The 22,608-nt window shown below is 31.1% G+C and overlaps 1 protein-coding gene across 2 annotated transcripts in view; it reads right to left on the bottom strand.

Moving 5' to 3' along the window:
* Window positions 1-8,843, bottom strand: part of LOC140448420 (inactive CLIP domain-containing serine protease A3-like) — an 86,919-nt gene extending 78,076 nt beyond the window's left edge. For both annotated transcript variants that reach the window (XM_072541504.1, XM_072541503.1), the window contains exon 1: window positions 8,713-8,843. In XM_072541504.1, coding sequence (XP_072397605.1) covers window positions 8,713-8,755 — 43 coding nt within the window. In that variant the 5' untranslated portion in view covers window positions 8,756-8,843. The remainder of the gene's footprint in view (window positions 1-8,712) is intronic.
* Between the last annotated feature and the right edge of the window lie 13,765 nt (window positions 8,844-22,608).

The raw sequence follows: 22,608 nt of genomic DNA on the forward strand, positions 1-22,608 counted from the left end.
AATAGATTTAAAAAAAAATAAAAGCATAAACATGTCTTTTCCTACTTTTTTAATATTGAAAATACCTAAATAGAACATTGAATTAAAATGTTACCTTTGATATCTATGATAAACCTATGACCTAAACAGTGGCGCCAATTTATGTAGTTGAAATTGTTTACACTTATTTTAACTGTTTATTTTTTTATTATCTATAGATGAGTTGCGACCGATATCACAAACTTATTTATTTTCCACAAAGAAGCCCTTTAATACCTAAAATTATTACTATACAAATCTGATTCGAAATATCGTCAAAAAGTAATACACGGCATGTAAAATTTAAATTTTTAATAAAAAGTAAAAGATTAGGCATTACTTCTGTGGTTCAAAGAACGAGCCTTTACGAAGATTGAAGTACTAATAAGGCCACCGCAATCGGGCATACCCCGGGTAATGATTAATTAATTAATCGGCTAATTCTTCAGTCACTTCTTTAATATGATTTAATCATATTAAATTGGTCCTTTTTAGGACCAACTATTCTAATAACATATGTCTATAACTGTTAAGGGTATTTCTAAAGATCAAGAAACTTTACTTTACTTAAACTTATCAGACATATGAGCTAAACACGAATCTGACTTATTTCTAGTGCAGGAAACACATATAGGGCCTAACCTAGGGTATTTGGTATACAGCTGATCGTTAAAACCACAATATAGATATAGACATGCTATTTCTGTCGAAAAAGAAGCAAAGAATAACTCTAAGAAGAGAGTTATTCTTATATTGTAGAGTAAGAAAGGACAAAACCAGTCAGCTGAGAGAACCTTTTAACAATGTTGAGCTTGAATCCACCATCTACATATTTAATGAAAAATAATACAACTACCGACATTGAGGATCTGAGCACAAAGCTTATTACGAAATCTGGACCAAAAACACTACAATGGCTGATCCGGATGATGAACAACTGTATTCAAATTATGGAGATACCCAAAGTCTAGAGACAAGCCAAAGTTGTTAACTTGCTTAAACCTGGCAAAAACTCCAACAACTACAAAAACTATCGGCCAATATCTTTATTTTGTCAGCTATTCAAAATACTTTTGCACAAGATCGTTAATATGATATCATCGATATTAGAAGAAAAACTTAAATTAAAAGGCAAAAGTGGCTGTAGATAGGGAAGATTATGTACATCACAAATACTAAATCAAAGACCAGTACGAAAAATATCGGGTATCAGGGGTGGTATTTTTCACTCTAAATGCCGCTTACGACACCTTAAATTACAGAATATTTCTAAAAAAACTATATGATATCCCCTTACATAACAAACTCACTTATATTGTCTCCGTATACCTACACAAGAGAAAATTTTTTGTATCACATAATGGTTAGAATAGCAGTAGAAGAACAGTCTCGCTTGGGGTAGCATAAATACACCTACACTGTATAACATATTTATTTTGAGATAACCTTCTATCGAGATATCATATTTAGTACACAAATAAGAGCAGAACTAAAATAATAAAAAAGCTTTATACAAGATATTGCAGAAGATTGGATAAAATAAAAGTAGTTTTTATTAATCGGATGCTTAGATAAAACGTACAAAGACATACTCACGTAAACAAAATATATTATGAAATTTCTATAATTAAAAAAAACATCGAGTTCAGCATTGAACTAATAAAATTATATTAAATTAAAAAACAACATTATTTTTAAAAATGCAGAAAAAATAAAATTTTCTATGCAAGCGAACATTCCATTAAATAATAAGCCCAAGTCGTTTTGTATCTATATACCTGTTTTTTAAAGAACCAGTTACCTTTTAGTACGTAGTTATACCAGGTAATACGATATCCTCTGTTACACAGTGTAATGCGTATGACATTCCACTGTCTACAAACAGTAGATAAAAATAAGGAGCCCATATAAACCGTTCAGGGTATATGTTGAAAATATACGGTATAATCGCACAGTTGCCAAACTCTCAGAGCTTACTTAAACCGATAAACGTATGGTTCAAATATACAATGAAGAAGATCTGAACGACCCCTATAATATATACACGTGAACTAAGCGATATACATTTATGATACATGGGTATTTACGGGCTCCAAAATTTTTTTATAAATTATTAAACTCTACATGTTGATGAATCGACTGAACCAATATTACGGAATTGTCAAGTGAGCTCCGTATATCGGTATCCACTTGACCACGGAGCTCAATTGAACCTGAATTTTAACATGGGCGGAGTTCACTTAATGCCGTAGATATATATATATATATATATATATATATATATATATATATATATATATATATATATATGTATATATATATATATATATATATATATATATATATATATATATATATATATATATATTTATAAATGATCATAGGCGCTGATTCATAGGTGCAAGGCATTATCAGAAACTACATTTTTGAAAAACCCAGCGACAGATCAATTTTTAATTAAAGGGAACACAGTTTTCCGGTTTTTTCCATTATTTTATTTTGAAATTTTGAAAATTTTTGCAAATCTCTGTGTATATATATATATATATATATATATATATATATATATATATATATATATATATATATATATATATATATATACACAGAGATTTGCAAAAATTTTCAAAATTTCAAAATAAAATAATGGAAAAAACCGGAAAACTGTGTTCCCTTTAATTAAAAATTGATCTGTCGCTGGGTTTTTCAAAAATGTAGTTTCTGATAATGCCTTGCACCTATGAATCAGCGCCTATGATCATTTATAAATATATATATATATATATATATATATATATATATATATATATATATATACATATATATATATATATATTTATATATATATATATATATATATATATATATATATCTACGGCATTAAGTGAACTCCGCCCATGTTAAAATTCAGGTTCAATTGAGCTCCGTGGTCAAGTGGATACCGATATACGGAGCTCACTTGACAATTCCGTAATATTGGTTCAGTCGATTCATCAACATGTAGAGTTTAATAATTTATAAAAAAATTTTGGAGCCCGTAAATACCCATGTATCATAAATGTATATCGCTTAGTTCACGTGTATATATTATAGGGGTCGTTCAGATCTTCTTCATTGTATATTTGAACCATACGTTTATCGGTTTAAGTAAGCTCTGAGAGTTTGGCAACTGTGCGATTATACCGTATATTTTCAACATATACCCTGAACGGTTTATATGGGCTCCTTATTTTTATCTACTGTTTGTAGACAGTGGAATGTCATACGCATTACACTGTGTAACAGAGGATATCGTATTACCTGGTATAACTACGTACTAAAAGGTAACTGGTTCTTTAAAAAACAGGTATATAGATACAAAACGACTTGGGCTTATTATTTAATGGAATGTTCGCTTGCATAGAAAATTTTATTTTTTCTGCATTTTTAAAAATAATGTTGTTTTTTAATTTAATATAATTTTATTAGTTCAATGCTGAACTCGATGTTTTTTTTAATTATAGAAATTTCATAATATATTTTGTTTACGTGAGTATGTCTTTGTACGTTTTATCTAAGCATCCGATTAATAAAAACTACTTTTATTTTATCCAATCTTCTGCAATATCTTGTATAAAGCTTTTTTATTATTTTAGTTCTGCTCTTATTTGTGTACTAAATATGATATCTCGATAGAAGGTTATCTCAAAATAAATATGTTATACAGTGTAGGTGTATTTATGCTACCCCAAGCGAGACTGTTCTTCTACTGCTATTCTAACCATTATGTGATACAAAAAATTTTCTCTTGTGTAGGTATACGGAGACAATATAAGTGAGTTTGTTATGTAAGGGGATATCATATAGTTTTTTTAGAAATATTCTGTAATTTAAGGTGTCGTAAGCGGCATTTAGAGTGAAAAATACCACCCCTGATACCCGATATTTTTCGTACTGGTCTTTGATTTAGTATTTGTGATGTACATAATCTTCCCTATCTACAGCCACTTTTGCCTTTTAATTTAAGTTTTTCTTCTAATATCGATGATATCATATTAACGATCTTGTGCAAAAGTATTTTGAATAGCTGACAAAATAAAGATATTGGCCGATAGTTTTTGTAGTTGTTGGAGTTTTTGCCAGGTTTAAGCAAGTTAACAACTTTGGCTTGTCTCTAGACTTTGGGTATCTCCATAATTTGAATACAGTTGTTCATCATCCGGATCAGCCATTGTAGTGTTTTTGGTCCAGATTTCGTAATAAGCTTTGTGCTCAGATCCTCAATGTCGGTAGTTGTATTATTTTTCATTAAATATGTAGATGGTGGATTCAAGCTCAACATTGTTAAAAGGTTCTCTCAGCTGACTGGTTTTGTCCTTTCTTACTCTACAATATAAGAATAACTCTCTTCTTAGAGTTATTCTTTGCTTCTTTTTCGACAGAAATAGCATGTCTATATCTATATTGTGGTTTTAACGATCAGCTGTATACCAAATACCCTAGGTTAGGCCCTATATGTGTTTCCTGCACTAGAAATAAGTCAGATTCGTGTTTAGCTCATATGTCTGATAAGTTTAAGTAAAGTAAAGTTTCTTGATCTTTAGAAATACCCTTAACAGTTATAGACATATGTTATTAGAATAGTTGGTCCTAAAAAGGACCAATTTAATATGATTAAATCATATTAAAGAAGTGACTGAAGAATTAGCCGATTAATTAATTAATCATTACCCGGGGTATGCCCGATTGCGGTGGCCTTATTAGTACTTCAATCTTCGTAAAGGCTCGTTCTTTGAACCACAGAAGTAATGCCTAATCTTTTACTTTTTATTAAAAATTTAAATTTTACATGCCGTGTATTACTTTTTGACGATATTTCGAATCAGATTTGTATAGTAATAATTTTAGGTATTAAAGGGCTTCTTTGTGGAAAATAAATAAGTTTGTGATATCGGTCGCAACTCATCTATAGATAATAAAAAAATAAACAGTTAAAATAAGTGTAAACAATTTCAACTACATAAATTGGCGCCACTGTTTAGGTCATAGGTTTATCATAGATATCAAAGGTAACATTTTAATTCAATGTTCTATTTAGGTATTTTCAATATTAAAAAAGTAGGAAAAGACATGTTTATGCTTTTATTTTTTTTTAAATCTATTCTATTTTCTTTCTAGAGTTCTGTCTTTTTTTAACGACCTGTGTTATTTTTTCAATTGGGCACTTGTCCAAAGCTATGACAAATCCTCTTTCCTTTGCTATTCTATATTAATATGACTGATTCATTATTTTCTCTAAACACTCTGTCCTCTGCTATTCTACATTAATATTATTGATTTATTTTATCTTTCTTGCAGCTATTTTAATGATTATCCTGTGTATCTTCTTCTTCTTCTTTTTATATAGACATGACTCTGTCTGTTTTTCAATGTGCCTCCAGTACGTTGCCGTTCCATCGTTTTCGTGGTCTTCCTACTGATCATTTTCCTATGGGTTAACCGTCTCTTGCCGTCTTTACTACTCTATTTGTTGTCATTCGGCTTATATGATTATTCCATTCACTCTTCTATTTCTTAACCAGTTCTTGATGTTCTTTACCTTGCATCTACGTCGTATATCTGTACTTCTAGCTCTCTAGCACTTTCCCATAGTGTCTTACCATCAATTGTTCTAAATGTTTTCATCTCTGCTGTTTCTAACACCCTTTTTGTCCTCTTTGTGTCAGGTCTTGTTTCTGCCGCGTATGTCATTATTGGTCTGATGACTGTTTTGTAAATTCTGCCTTTCGTTTCTTTCCCGATATTTTTATTTCTTCGTATTGTTTCATTTAGGCAGCCTGGGGCTCTGTTTGCTCTATTCACTGGATCTTCCACTTCAGTTCCGAGCTTTCCGTAGTTAGATAATGTGATGCCTAGATATTTAAATTCCATCACTTGTTCTATTATCTGTCCTTCCAGCTCCAATTAACATCTTAGTAAATTTGCTGTTGTAACCATGCATTTTGTCTCTTTTGGGGAAATTAACATGTTAAATTTTATATGAAATTGGTGCAGGATACGTTGTAAATCATCTTCACTTTGAAAGAGTAGTATTGCAGATTATTTTAATTTGTTTTTCTTCTATTTGGTATCCTTTTTAAGTTCTTACTTTTTTATTATTTCATCCACAATTAGGTTGAACAATAAAGGACTCAGGGAGTATCCCTGTCTTATCCCATTACAAGTTTCAATAGGGTCGGTTAGTTCTTCGTCTACTTTTACTTTTATTGTGTTGTTTTGGTATATATTTTCGATCGTTTTGAGTTTTTCTAGAGGTATCTCTCTTGTGTACAATAAGTGGATAAAGTTTTTTAATTTATATATCTTCTGTATATCATTATTTCTTCTGTGTATTAAAAGTTAAATTTTGGTTATTATTAAGATTCTCTTAACGTGTTTATTGTCTTGTTTCTGCGGTACGAATATATGTGTATCATAATAGATTGTAATGCATATTTCATTTATTATAATTAAAGTGCTCTTTGCGTTTGCCAATTACTTTCTCACTTCCTCAGCGATAGGTCTTTTTTTTCTCATCAATAACCTTATCCTCGCTCGATACAGTTATTCTAAGATATTTATATTTCACTATATGCTCTATTGTACCTATGAAATTTATAATATCTAATATCTGGTGCTTTCATATGAAACTGGAATAAAACACTTGGTAGATAATGTTTATTCGTTTTGAGTACACTTTTTTTAGAACTTAGTACATTAAAGAATAAATATTTGTCTGTTCAGGGTTTTCCAAGTCTGCAAAACTTAAACAGGCTTAAATATTAGATTATACATTTATTAAGAATGTTCAATATCTAAATTTAAGATTTTATATCTCAAAATATGAATAGGTTTTTACATTTTGTTTGACGGTTTAATCTTCGAATCGGAGTTCATTTTTCGAAAAACTATAAAATTGTGAGAACAAATTGCTATATAAAAGAACGAAGCAATATTCTCATGCTGTGAGCTTTGCTGCTCTGGTACTTTTATAACGCTTAAGATATTTTTAATTTATTGTCAACATTTTTGAGGTGTGTTTCCTTAAATGACCATGTCTAAGGTTAGTACGTGTGATTAAATGAAATTGACATTAATTTGATAGTTTCTATTTTATTAGTACTGATGGTATAATATGACTAGCATCTGTTGGTACTATATATCAATTTCAACATGTGGAAGTGAGAGCACTCTCTTGTTAGTAATTTCAGTGTAAATTATGACGAAACCAGAAATATCCCATAATATTCTCCCCGTGTGATCTTAGTATTTTTGTTGATTGAATAGTATAGGCCAGGGTATCCAACATTTCAATCAGCGGTATGTCAGAGTGGTTTTTATTAATTTTTATATATATTTGCAAAATGAAGAAGAAAGTTCAGTACAGGCAGTTAAACGGCTGATCCGTCAATTTAGAAGTAAGAGCAAGTACCAACTTGCTGAAAAGCATACCCATACACAAAAGGAATATGTAATAAAATGTACTGCATAAACTATAGCGATATAAGCTATATATCTATTAATTATTAGGATATACAGTATTTTTTCTAATACACCTAGAACGATTGAGTAAATAGGTGAACTATAAAATAGGTGGATATTAGTGTGGAATTAGAAAAACTTAATAAATCGTTGATCAATTATTCACTATTAGGCAGTTAATGAGAAATGTTGGGAATACAAAAAAAAACATTAAACTAGTTATTTATAAATTTTAAACAAACACTGATATAATCATAAGAATAAAACTATGAAATACCATGGAAGAACTAGGCTTACCTAATAAACTAATTAATTTAACAAGGAATAATCTACAAGTAAAGTCAGACTTCAAGGAAAACTGTCGACTTATTTTCAAATGTACATTGATTTCAAACAGGAAGATTCCATTCCAAACTCTATTTAAAAAGTAAAATCCAATAGTCATAACCCAAAGTGCTTTAAAAAAGGTGAACGAATTAGCGAACAGCTGTTTTGAAAACTAAATATTATGAAACGAATTGGGGATATTATATCCGTATATCGGTATCCACTTGACCACGGAGCTCAATTGAACCTGAATTTTAACATGGGCGGAGTTCACTTAATGCCGTAGATATATATATATATATATATATATATATATATATATATATATATATATATATATGTATATATATATATATATATATATATATATATATATATATATATATATTTATAAATGATCATAGGCGCTGATTCATAGGTGCAAGGCATTATCAGAAACTACATTTTTGAAAAACCCAGCGACAGATCAATTTTTAATTAAAGGGAACACAGTTTTCCGGTTTTTTCCATTATTTTATTTTGAAATTTTGAAAATTTTTGCAAATCTCTGTGTATATATATATATATATATATATATATATATATATATATATATATATATATATATATATATATATATAGATATATATATATAGATATATATATATATATATATATATATATATATATATATAAAATATGAGTGATTGTTACCAGGGCTTAGGTGTGAAAATAAAATAATGGAAAAAACCGGAAAACTGTGTTCCCTTTAATTAAAAATTGATCTGTCGCTGGGTTTTTAAAAAATGTCGTAGTTTCTGATAATGCCTTGCACCTATGAATCAGCGCCTATGATCCTATAATCTTTGAACTATTATAACAACTTACCTAATATAATTTTAAAAATCACAATAAAATATATGGTTCGCATAATTAGCTGGATACCTAGATATTAATTGATATATACTAATGTAGTTCTAGCAAAATAATATTATTTTATATAAAGTAGGATGTTGCAGACATTCTGAGTCATCTAAATGCATGTCAACAACTAATTAGTTACACGGAAAAGCGACATTTTTAGAGCTCATTAATTTTTATATTTTCATTGAAATAGATTATTATAAAAATATACTTTTTCCTATTTAATTTATTACGTGTCAGAGCAGATTAAATTGTATTAGGGGCAACGAACAAACATATTAACTTAAAATAAATATTTTAACCTACCGGTTATTTTTGGGCAGAGTAAAGTAATTTTAAGTTTTTAATTTTAAGTTTCTAGTATTATCTATATAAAAGATATTAAGAAATACCGAATGCAATTATCTGCAAATATTATAATGCAATATTAAAAACCTTCGTTTTCTTCTTCTTTATGTATCCTTTCATTAACGGAAGTTGGCGACCATCAACTATAATTCATCTCTATCTTAATAAGACCTCAATACTACAATTATTATGTAACTCAAATATAATACTTCTGAGAAAAACGCATTTAAGCGTTAAATAAGCTGTAGCCTAAAACTAACATAATATTAAAGCCGTATTTCGTTTTTAACATTCTTACCTTCTTTACTTTTATGGGACGCAGATAGAGCGAGTAAAACAGTATTGCTATATACCTGGGAACTATTATAAACGAACAGTGGAACAATGTACGGGAAATAAAGTGCCGCATAGGAAAGGCAAGAACGGTCTTTAACAAAATGAGCGCCATCTTCAAAAGTCACAACATATCCCTAGATACAAAAATGAGACATTTGAGATGCTATGTTTTCTCTGTGTTGTTGTACGGGGCGGAGGCATGGACGCTTACAGACACCACTATTAAAAAACTCGAAGCATTTGAGATGTGGCTTTATAGAAGAATGCTGAGAATATCATGGACAGCAAGGATCACGAACAAGGAAGTTCTAGAAAAAATCAAGAAGGAACCAGAGATTGTGTTTACGATCAAACGCATAAAATTGCAATATCTGGGACACGTTATGAGAAATCAACACCGTTACTCCCTGCTGCAGTCTATATTGCAAGGTAAAGTCAAAGGTAAGCGAGGACCCGGTAGAAGAAGAATATTATGGCTGCGGAATTTAAGAACATGGTTTAAGAAAACCTCAACGGAGCCGTTTCGAGCCGCAGCGAGCAAGGTCATGATTGCCAATATGATTTCCAACATCCGAAACGGATAGGAACCAGAAGAAGAAGAAGAACCTTCTTTAAACACTATCCATGATGTTTAATAATAGATATATTGTCTAAATAGATTATTGCCTAAGGAATATTAGGAGAAAAGTTGGAAAAATCGCAGACAGCATATCCATTTTTATCCTTTTTCCGAAGTCATGTTATCCTTTACAAATTTTGATTGATCCAAATCATGAACAAGATACGGTTTGTCCCCTTTTCTTCTTGCTCCCCGAGCAATTTACTTCCAATCTTCAGGTCATAAGGCTTTCTTCTACACATTAGAATTCTGTGAAAATGGCAGAATCACATTCTCACTATGCCCAGATACCAAGAACTTCATATTACTGACTTCCAGGTTATTTAAATTATTTACTTCCTTCATTAACATTGCTGCAGTAAACTGATTCAAGTTTTGACCTCCACATCTGTCACTTAAAAAGGTGACAGAGGTTGTTGTATCTGGTAGTAATTTAAGATAAATATAAATTGTACTGACTATTTCACAACTTCCTTGGGATCCTTGAGTCTCATTCCAAATGAAACAATCTCCTTGCTTACTGACAACGTTGTAGTGAAGTTATAGTTAGCAAGCCGACGTTTATCAAATAGTGCAGTTTTTGTTGAATCAGAGGGTACTAATAAAAGCTGGTGATCAAAATTGGAAAATACGTGTGCTCCATTAGAAAATTCAGCATCAACCCGATCTTTAAGTTTTTAGGTTCTAGCTTGATCCTTAAAAAAGAGCTGAGCTTTTTAATTTACTTTGAGCAACTATTTCTCATTAGTGGTTGCACTGATAGAAATGGGAACAAACACGACACTGATCTTTTTTAGGATGACGGAAACCTAGATTGAAATTTTCAATAAAAATTTTTTTCTACATTACCAAGATAGCTTTCTCTTTAGCTCTTGAATCACACAACTCACAATAAAGTCTATACATCAGAGTGATATTTAAGGATGAATCAAAATAATGTGATTTAGTGGATGATAAACAATAATAGAAAGGCACAGTAGGAAAGATTTCAATACGTGACAACATTTTCCAAAAATGTCGAATCAGTTACTTTTTTCACGTGTTTTTCCCTGTTACCACTCTCTGTTGTATTTTCACATGTTCGCTTTTTCATAGCAATATTAACTAGTCCCTTCTTAATTCCTAATGGATTTATAAACATCGTCTCACAAACTTTAATTATTTTATTATTCTTCGGGAGAAAAAATGTTACTGAAATGTTTCATTTGGATTGTAATAATGTATTAGTACATTTTTTTGGATTTTATCCTTGTTACTGTGAATAAAATCCCTTTGCCTATTATAATCTGCCAGTGCATAGTATCCTTTCAAAATTCTCGTTCTATCCAATTCAGTGATTTTACTATAACACTAATTTCTACAGTTGGTGGAACAAACTGGTTTTATTGTTACTTCAGGAATGGACGAATGAATACTTTCGTGGACGATCAGTGATTTCAGGAAATGTGTCCATGTCCATGCCATCTAGAACAATGTTGCTTTTATTCCTATATTTTCTTGGTGAAAGCATGTTGTTAACTTTGTCAATAGATGGCGTTTCTTCTGAAACGAAATTAAGATGAAGGTTCAGCCACAGCTACAATGTCATTTTCATCATAGTTCTCAGATATAGTTACCAGTGGCGGATCCAGAAATTTTTGTCAGGGGGGGTCATGGATCTTAAGGGTGATTTTGATATAGGATTTAGATTTTTGCACCTTTACGATTGATATGATTTGTGCCTCATCTAAGGGAATAATTTTCTCAATAATTAATTTAGGCGATATATTAAACCAATGAGAAGTTATTAAAATACAAATACGTTACGGGTGCAAAGAAGGGTACAACATTAAGGGGTCTTAACCTTAAACAAAAAAAATAATAATTTAAACCCACATACTCTATGACAGTAAAATCAAGTGTATAAGACTATTAAACCAAAGGAAAGTTATTAAAATATAAATACTGAAAAATCAAGGACTGTCAATTTAAACTAGGTATTTTAAAGACAATTAATTTAAACCCACCTATCCTTTAGCTACAAAATCAAGAAAAAACCAAGGATAAATAAGTATAAACTAAAGTTAAGTAATTTAAATGCAATAACTCAATGTAAGTGTAAACAATAATGAATGTATTTACCATTCTTAATAAACTCTATCTTATCGTTGGATATCCGATATCAATTTGTAAAAACATTCATTTATACCTTATTGCTATACGAAGTGGAAATATGGACTCTCGGAATTACAAGTATAAGGCGTATAGAAGCCTTTGAAATGTGTGTTTTTCTAAGAATGCTGAAGATTTCGTGGACAGAGCACTTGTGACCAATAACGAGGTGCTGAGAAGAATTAGGACTGAGACAGAACTCCTAAATATTGTAAACAACAGAAAAACGAGTTATCTAGGACATATTTACAGAGAAGAAAAATATAACTTTCTACGACTCATAGTGGAAGGGAAAGTAGAAGGAAGAGTTCCAGGAAGAAAAAAATGCTCCTGGCCGAAGAATGTAAGAGACTGGACAGGCATAGACACACATTCGACACTAAGAACAGCTCAAGATAGAGCGCAATTTGCTGTAGTTATAGCCACCCTTCCGCAATGATGAAGAAACCTTAAAAATAAGTGTAAACAGCATTTTACTTAAATTAATTTATTCAACAAAAAATGAAATTCAACTGAAAGCGATGGAAAAGGATTTTTGAAGAAGAGTTGCAGGAAGATCTAAAAGAGAAAGGATTACCAACGAAAGCATTAGAGAAATAAAGGGAATCAAACGAACAATCACAGATGACCTAACAACAAAACAACTTATCTGGTTCGGACACATACAAAGAATGGGTGAACAACGAATACCAAAGAAAATATTAAAATGGCAACCAAAAGGAAAGAGAAAACGAGGTAGATCGAGAAAGTAGACAATTAATAAAGAACTGAGAGAGAGGTCTATAGAAGAAGACCTATGGAACAACCGGACTAAGTGTCGATTGGAAGTCGGAAAACGGCGGAGAACGTTATAAACCGACAAGTAGTAGAGGTATTTAACAAAAAACATAATATAATTAAGGAATAGTTATTTCTATAATTAGGCATATTAGGCTATATCTGAGTAAAATATTTTTTTACTCGGTATTTGAAATTTTTTTCACGAATTGTCAGCAACAACCGGCAACGAGTGGTAAATAAAAGTTCAGTGATTAAAAATACTAAAAGGATAAGATAAGTAAATATTATATAATTTTTTAAAAATGTATTATTTTCGCTTATCCAATTTAGCAAATCACTCTATGATTGCATCAACATCTAGAGAAATTTCAGGATGCACATTGATGAGTGCTAAACCAGTTAACCTTTCTATTTCTAAACCAAGTCTTTAGACGCTTAAGCGTAGAACGCTCTGTTGTTGCTGCACTGACTGGCAGTGTAATTAATATTTGCAGAAATATTCTGATATTTGGATACATATGAATATCGCAGTTTTCTAATACTTCTAAAAACAATCTGGAAGTTTTCCATTTTTTTGCACGACTCTTTTCCACTTTTGAATCCACAGTGAAAACTCTTGTTCTACTGTGGAATATGCAGTAAGTAATTGGTTCAATAATATTCTGGTGTCAACAATTTTTTTAATGCAACTTTATATTCTGGTGTGTTATCAGTTTTAGGTAAAACGACTTGAAGATTAAATAGATTCATAACTTTCGGTGAAAGTCGTTCTTCTAAATCAGTTAAGATATTGTCTAAAAGGGGTAAATAAATGGATCTTTGGAAATATTCTGCGCAAGAGTTAGCAGATTGGTTTTGACGACAGGTTTGACGAGAAACTATACTAGCCTCTGGCACTCAAATGACGAATTGACAAAATTTGAAATCGCGTAACTCTGAATTCGTGGAAGTCTTAGTTGAGGTATTACTGTATTTAGAGTTGTTGATTTTTTTAAAGAGCAATTTAAAAAGGCTTCCGTATAATTCTACACTTACCCCTAGAATAAATGAGTTTGAATCATTTCAACTTTTGACTTCCTGCTTATAGGGTTGATGGGTTTTAAATTATTTTTTTTAGGATTATTTGATTGATATTTAATTTTGTTTTGGGGGTGGTCATGACCCCCGTGACCCCCCCCTTGGATCCGCCACTGATAGTTACCTGACTTATTGTACTAATATCTTCACAAATGTTGCCTTTTTTATCTATATGTGTTGTAGTTAAAACCACCTCTTCTGTTGGTACATTCTAATCATCTATAAATAAAACCAATCTTTTAATAATACTTCAACTTTATTGTCAGTATATAAAAATAATGATGCGCACTGTTTGGGAAAGTATTTAGTATTTATTTACATAATTTACATTCAATATTTTTATTACTATATTATAATATATATCTTGTTTAATTATATATTCTAACTACTTATGTAAAAGATTTAAGTTTAAAAGATTACAGTATACTATTTTCTTCCATTCAGTAATTTCTCATTGTTAAATTGGCTAACACATGGTGACTTGTTTTTAAGTTCATCACTTGTCTTTGTTATTTTTGTTAACTACGTCGCAAGCACATAAAACGCTCTAAAATATCATATTTCTGTGAATCATTTAGTTAAATTGTTGCCATTCAAAAGCGCAATACAATAGAGTTGATGTATGGGGATGCACAAGAAAAAGTAAAAGAAAAGCTTTAAATCGACACAGCGTACCGAAAACATCTCCACCAAGTCGCGCAGATGCTAGATTTTTTTTCTTAGATAATCGCAATGAGTTAAACCAGTGTAAATTTTGTGATATTTAAATTAATTGCTAATTTATTCACAATCAAAATATTGCATTTTTCTTCGTTATTATTCTAATTAATTTAACCAGCGACCTCACGTTTTACACAAAACACCCACAATACCGTAACATATAACAATGAATATATTAGTTAGTGGTAAAAAATCTAAGTTTTTTATTATTTTTTTTTGTAGGTAGGTACATTCTTTTTATTTGAATTACTTTTATTTTTAACACATTAATATTTAACATAACTACAAAAGTGATTTTAGATTTAATGATATAAAATCTTAAAATAAAGGGATCACTGGAACTTTTATGTTTTACTCGAATTACTTTTATATTAACCAAAATATAAAAACAATAATATTATGTTCTTCTATACTGTAGAAAAAACTTTATAAATAAATTGATAATATATTTATTTAAAATTTAAATAAAAGCAGTTTCATTTTAATCTACACTTTTTGTTTTTACAGGAGAAAAATTATTCGCTATTCGCTCCGTGCGTGACTGACGCGACACCTACCACCTTCATCTGACAGTTTTGGACCTACCAATTTTTAGGTTAAACATATGACATATGTTTGACATTGTTAAATACAGGCGAAAATGACAATTATTAATAATTAACTTTTTAATTATATTTTTTCAGTTTATGTACAAAATAAATGTAGTATTAAAAACTGGGTTTCTCAAAATTCATCACACATGTGTCACACATATATCTTTTTAACCGCAAACGGAAAAGAAAGGGAAAATCTAGTACTGACAAATCAAGTTTTTCACGTGAAAAAGCATATAATTAAAAACAGTAATAGTAAAAGTTATGATATAAAAGCTAAAGTCATGAGGCACTCTGCAGTTAGCTTAAAGCCTTATAAAATATCATTTAAGGTAAATTATTTAAATATTTTCTATGTTAATTGCATAAAAATGATGTTATGTGATATTTACTTTTTCATATTAATAGCACGGATCCATCCTTTTCTTTTCTCTAATTTATATGTAATCTTTGGGAACCTATAAAAACTAAACTTACTATTTTTGCTATTATTAGCACAATTAAATACGCAACATGTATTTGCACACATTTTTGATAAAATTTATGCGTAAAAAGACTCCAATTTTGTCATATTTCGCCGCTACGCACGCTGGTATCGTTTCAAGGTACCCCTACCATGGTCACGCACGGAGCGAATAATTGTCAATTGAAGCAACACTCTAACCTAAAAATTTTACCACACTGTAAATAATTGAAAACATAGATTTGTACATATTGTAGAACAATTTGCACTACCACTGTGAACTACAAAATTACGTCTACAATTGAACTTGGCATTACATATTTTGCATAGCCACATTATTATTTTTGCACTCACGTTTTCAAAACAAATTAGTTCTTAAAATTGCCAACGGACAAAATCTTTATCAATGGTGACATCTTAATAGTGGTAATTTTCATGTGATCTTACTTATGTGCTACAACTAGGTAAGTGTAATTGTGATAGTTGTTGCCTAAATTCTTAGTCATTGAAATGTGCAACAAGTAGATATATTAATATCGATACCTTTTTGCCATAACATCGTAAGTCTCGTTTAGTAAATTTTATAGTACGGCAGTTTTTTCAATAAACGTGTTTAGAAATGTCCAATTAAAGTGAAAATTGGCATCCGGAAGTATTATGATGAGTGTTTGAAGTAAAGTAATGATTTTTCTTCAAAATAGTTTTAGTTTTTTTGTATTTGGACTTAAGTTACTTTGGAAGCTTTTGGAAAACTAGAGTAGCAAAAATAATTTTGCTACTGTAGTTTTATACAAGTCCAACACTTACGATACTTTTGGTAAATTCAGAAATAATTTTACATTGTGATTGGTATCGTAAGCTCAGCACTTACGAGAAAAAGTATGTTTAGACACAGCCCCTTAAAGTAACATGAATAATATATAAAAAAATACCAAAAATTGTTTATTTAAGGTAATTTATTTGTGAAAAGTAAAAAGTAGAATATTCATTTAACTGAACAACAAATCACTTTAGTCATAAACTTACAAATAGTTATAATATCTAATGTTATTGCATGTGGTATAATAAATGTGAATCATAGCTAGTCAGCAAAAATCTAATCTTGAGTCCCTTCATCGCTTTCGTCTTCCTCATCTGATTCTGCTAGCTTATCTGGCGTAGCTGACTTTTTCATTAGCCTATATTTATTTTGAAACCTGAGAGGAATTATATTGTTGTCGCAGAGATCAATTAAATCTTTTTTCTTTGCAACGGAATTAGACAATTTTTGAGAATAAAGCCATTTTGTTTTTTTTTTTCCTTTTAATTCCATCGTGAAATTGATGCAGTTCTGGCTCTATAATAATATCTGGGTTACCTTTCTCAAATTTTACATTTTTAATTTCACTGATTTTTATAGGTTTTCCGTTCTTACATTTGAGTTTACTCGGTTTTAGTACATCATCGGATATTTTTTTCCATTCTAAGAAGTCGCTGAAATCCATTTTTATTGTTTCAAATGATTTAGGTTTGGCACGAGAGTTGGATATCAATGTACATCATTCTGATGGAGCCCATACTACGCGTTTTTTAATAAACCGCTCAATTGTTGCGTGAACTGAGTCGAGAGGCATATAAGTATGGCCTGGTAGTAAGTATCGTACACTGATTGATGTTATATTAACAGAATCCTTAAGAAAAGTCGAGATCATTACACACATTGCCTTGTTTTTGTTCTGTTCATAACAACTATCACAATTTAGTGATATATGTTTTACGGTTTGTCTTCTGTCAACTTCTTATGCATGAAAGCAGCCAGTGTCGTTGCATTTGTAGGCTTCCCAAGCCCCAATAAAATTCGAAAACCTGTTCTCTCACTATCTCTGGAAATTTTGAAATACACTGGTTTGGGCAATTAATACTGCAAGGATTCTCTCTAACACAGTTTTTGGCACCGAACTTGTGATTACTTTTCCTTATCGCCTTTTTGCACGGTTTTTTCTGTTTCTTAATACAAGTTTTTCCCATTGCATCTTCTTTATTGTCAGGCGAGTTGCTGTCACCATTGCTAATATTTTCTTCACTCTTCTGAAGAGTGATGACGTAAACGTTTAGCTGTATTACAGGTACGATTATTTTGATCATTTTCGCTACTGGAAGAGTCATAGTCAACGAGTTTCACAGAAGGTCGTGTTGAAACTTCTGGCTGGTTCTGGTGAAGGTCATCATCAACTGAAGAACTTGGCACATTACATTTGGATTTTATTTCTGTTCCGTCGATAGTGATATGGTAAATTATAGATTTACCTAAACTAATTACGACCGCGTCTGAAGATTGTAAATCTTTCAAGTTCGAGATTTGACCAACTTGTAAAGGAACACTGGTGCTAGAGCATGTGGTTGAGTCTATAATGCTGTCTAAGGACTTTTGTGATATCAGTGGAATCCCTTCGAATTCGCTTGATACATACAAAGATGCTGAGTCTTTTACATCATACGAAACTGAAGATATTTCAAATAATTCGCTGTCAAAGTTAGAGTCACCCACATATAGTGAGAGTGACTCCAACTCATGTGAAGACTCAGACCAAGTGGTTACCAAAGACGGTATGACATTTGGTTCTTCTGTTCCTTGGGAACTAAGAGCTAATCTTACTAGATGTCTTGATCTACTACTCATGGCGATAATCTGAAATAAAAGAATATTTCATCTTGTTTGTTGACTTTAAAATATTACTTATAAAAGTTATATTATTTTAATTATAAGTGCGCTAAATGTGGCCTCCACTCTTCTTGTCTTTTAGTTTATTTTTGCCAGGTGTGATTAACGGTGTGGCCGTCCAATAGCTCGATCGGTACGGGATTTATCTTTTATTATTCAATCTTACTCAATGTTGCGTAATGTTACGGAGTAACGGAGTACGGAGTAAATCTTGTATTATTCAACCTTACGCAATATTACGCGTGAGTTGAAACATCCTATATTAACCAAAAATGTGTCAACCGAGGTAAGACACCTTGTACATCAAATATGGAACTTGTAGTACCTTATAATACTCACTACAAAATAATACAAATAGATAGAATTATGATTCACTTGAGACCGAAATAAATCTAAAACAACCATTACTTATCACACCAATACAATTACTAAGAAACCTCTATAATTTGAAAAGAACTACCTTATGTTGAGGAAATTTTGATTTTGAACTACATTTTTTACAATGTTTTGTACAATTCTCAACGAAAGCAAAAGTAAAAATCATAAATAATTACCGAAAAAATTATTTTGTGGTGCTTACGTTCTGACTCTGCGACTATACACAGTGCACTAATAGATCGTAACGCTCTTCGCTGCATCGTAAGTAGCAATTTTTGTACCACGTGACTTGCACCTTACGATGTTTTGGTGACCATGTGATGTTTTCACAACTACAAAAAAGGTTTGTTAACATTTTTATGTGACTTACGTTATAGCAAATTCGGTTATTTCTCTAAGATTATGCTATTATACCTTACGATAATTTTGCTGAAAGGTGCCTGGCGGCTTGATAGATACGATGCTTCAAACAAAAGATGATTTAAAAAGTTATCTACTTTTGAAAGTTAGTTATATTGACTCAAAGGGTGCTTTGTGAATTGTCTGGTAGTAGCATAACATAAGGACGACATATTTACATCTATTGGTAAACTTATCTCAACAATGAAAATTTTTGAGTTATCTAGTTGTAGTATTGAGGTGGCGTTATAATAATCATAATTAGTCGTATAATTGTTCTACCCTCCTTTGGCGTAAATTTCGCAGTCAAAAGAGCTCCTTTCGTCTGATGCCTCGTCTTTCTTCGATCTTTCCTTGAACGATCAATTGCAGAAAATCATACCTATCATACCTTATAGTAGAATAAGCTACTTTTCTACGCTTAACTTTTGTCAATAGTTCATTATCTCTATAGTTCCAACACTTGATCATTTGATACTCTCTCGATCTATGACATTTTCAATAACCGCCGGTACAATCAAATCTCAAAAAAATCCAGAGGTTACATGCTTTATGTCTCGCTACTCCGTATAACAGTGTAGACAGTAGGTAGCAGTTAATGGCACGTCATCGAGTAGCCAGACTCAGGTCTCTATTACAAAAATAGTGCTTTTATTTTTAAAGACGTGTTTCTGGCTAGTTTGATTGTAATTTTGACTTCATCATTCGAATCCAATTTATTATTTAGCCAAAGTCCCAAGTACTTTAATCTCGTTACTGTTTCTATCTCCTGATTAACTGTCCATACTCTGACATTGTCAGTATACCACATTTGCTGATGATCATAAATTTTCTTTTCATTATATTTACTTTAAGACCATACTTTCAACTTATGTTCATCATCATCCAGCCTTAAAAATCCACTGCTAAACATAGACCTCTTCTTCGTGTTCCAGTCCCGCCTATCTTGCGCAGCTCTCATCTAGTTTTTATTTAGCCTTCTTAAATTATCAGCCCATCATGTAGGTGATCCACCGACGCTTCTCTTGGCCTCCATTCCAATAACCTTTTTGTCCATCGCCCATCTGTCATTCTAGCTACGTGTTTTACCCATCTTCATTTTAATCTGGCTATCCTTTCGATGACGTCAGTCTACTTGGTTTTCTCTCCTGGTTTCTTCGTTTCTTTATGTTGTCTCGCAGAGTTATTCCTAACATAGATCGCTCCATTCTTCTCTGTCCGACTCTCAGTTTGGTAGCTAAGGCTTTCATTAAGGTAAGTGTTTCTGCGCTGTATATCAACACTGGGAGGACGCGTAGATACAATACTTTTTTCTTTAGGCATGTGAGCAGCCGACTTTTAAAAGAAAAGTTCAAGGGTCTGTTTATCCCTGATAATAATAATTTTATATCCTAGATATTTATATTTATCTACGAGTTTGAAACCCCAATACTCTAAAGTGTTGTCATTTAGGAATAACAATTTACAAGAATGAGAATTTGGAGTGAAGTTATTGAATGTACTAATATAGAATGACTTAGATCAGAGGAATAAATTTAAAGAATAGAATAAAATAGAATATTCTTTATTAATCCCATCAGATCACATTGTGATATAGGACAAGTCATATAGTACATAAAGGACAAGGTAACTATATAGGACAATTACATAAAATAAAATCAATAAAACATAGATTAATATAAAAAAAAAAGATATGCGATATAGAGCGTATCTGAAACCGTCGGTCCTCATTCCCTGTAGTCTTTTATTAAGTCAAAATAATGATTTAGGTTGTAAACGCATAATTGGATCAAGCATGCTTTTAATTTATTTTTGAATTTTTGTGGCAATAAGTGGCAAACAATTGTAAAATTTAGATCCTGCAAAATCAGGGCTAGTTTCAAAGAGAGTTGTGGAGTGTTTACACACGCTTATCAACCTCCCGTGTCTTGTCGGGTAATTATGAAAGTCAGAGTTGAGGGTAAAATCTTGAAATTTAGTTTTGACGTGAATAATATACTTATAAATATATAAAGCATGAAAAGTCAACAGTCTGTGTTCAATAAAATATTTACGACATGATTGTCTATTATCAATATTGAATATCAATCTACGAATTCTCTTTTGAGTTATAAAAACTCTAGAAGAGTTTCTAGAGTTTCCCCACAAGACAACATTATAGGCCATATATGAATAAACCAATGCATAATACACACTTATCAATTGATTGGTGTTAAATAGAGTTTTCAACTGAAGGATCGCATAGTAACCCTTATTCATTGAGTTGCAGACTTTAGTGACATTTTCATCCCATGTCATATTACTTTCTAGAATGCTACCAAGAAATAGTGTTGTATCACCAACGGGTATTTCCTCAGAACTAACTGTGATTTTATAACCATGGGATGGCTTACAGCGCGAGTAGAACTGCATACAAATAGTTTTATTTGCATTTACCATTAAAGAGTTCCTTTTACACCAGGTTGTAAATTCCTGTGCTACTAAGTTCATTTTTGAAATGAGTTCGACTTCAGTTGATTCGTCAACTACAATTGTTGAATCATCTTCATAAAGAACTGTATGGTCTGCAGTTTAAAAATTTGTCAAATCATTGACATATAAAAGAAATATTCAGGGTCCCAATACGGAGCCAAAGGGTCAGAGAGACACCAAATCTCAAGGGAGAATTCGGGCTAGCTTTTCTACACGTAGGATTCGCTTTGGGATAAAAAACCAATATACGGGATGATAAAATTATAAAAACAAGGGACAAAATGAGACCTTGTAACACAAACAATGAAATTCGATAGGACAACTTGGAATTTAATCTTGTATTAAAGACACTATAAGTAGATATATGAAGTTGCTTAAGGTACTAAATGTGGTCACCACTCAAGACTAGCTTGAAAATTTAGAAATAAGAAAAAACAAGAAACAGTTGTACCTAATACAATAACCTGGAATTACTTTAAAAAATCCACTATTTATCTTGTATTGCAATAATATACTGGTTAGTAGAAACTGAAATAAAAAGCTAACTACTAATGACAACTATATTTATAATTTTTTTTAATTAAAACACAGTTTTAAATAATTTACCTACATGTTAAAGGGAAACTGAAATAACAGTAGTGGTGGGTGTGTAAAAGTAAGATAGAGCCTAATAGCCACGAACAAATAAAAATACCACCACTGCTGTGCCAAGTAACAAGAGTATTATTAAGAGAAATATAAGAGGATAACAGCAAACTATCTTAACGCTAAAGGTTACAATACAATGTAAATCTAGACTAGATAAGGTATTAAAGGTAATAAA

The sequence above is a fragment of the Diabrotica undecimpunctata genome, chromosome 8, assembly GCF_040954645.1.
Source record: "Diabrotica undecimpunctata isolate CICGRU chromosome 8, icDiaUnde3, whole genome shotgun sequence".
In the NCBI taxonomy this organism is placed as follows: domain Eukaryota; kingdom Metazoa; phylum Arthropoda; class Insecta; order Coleoptera; family Chrysomelidae; genus Diabrotica; species Diabrotica undecimpunctata.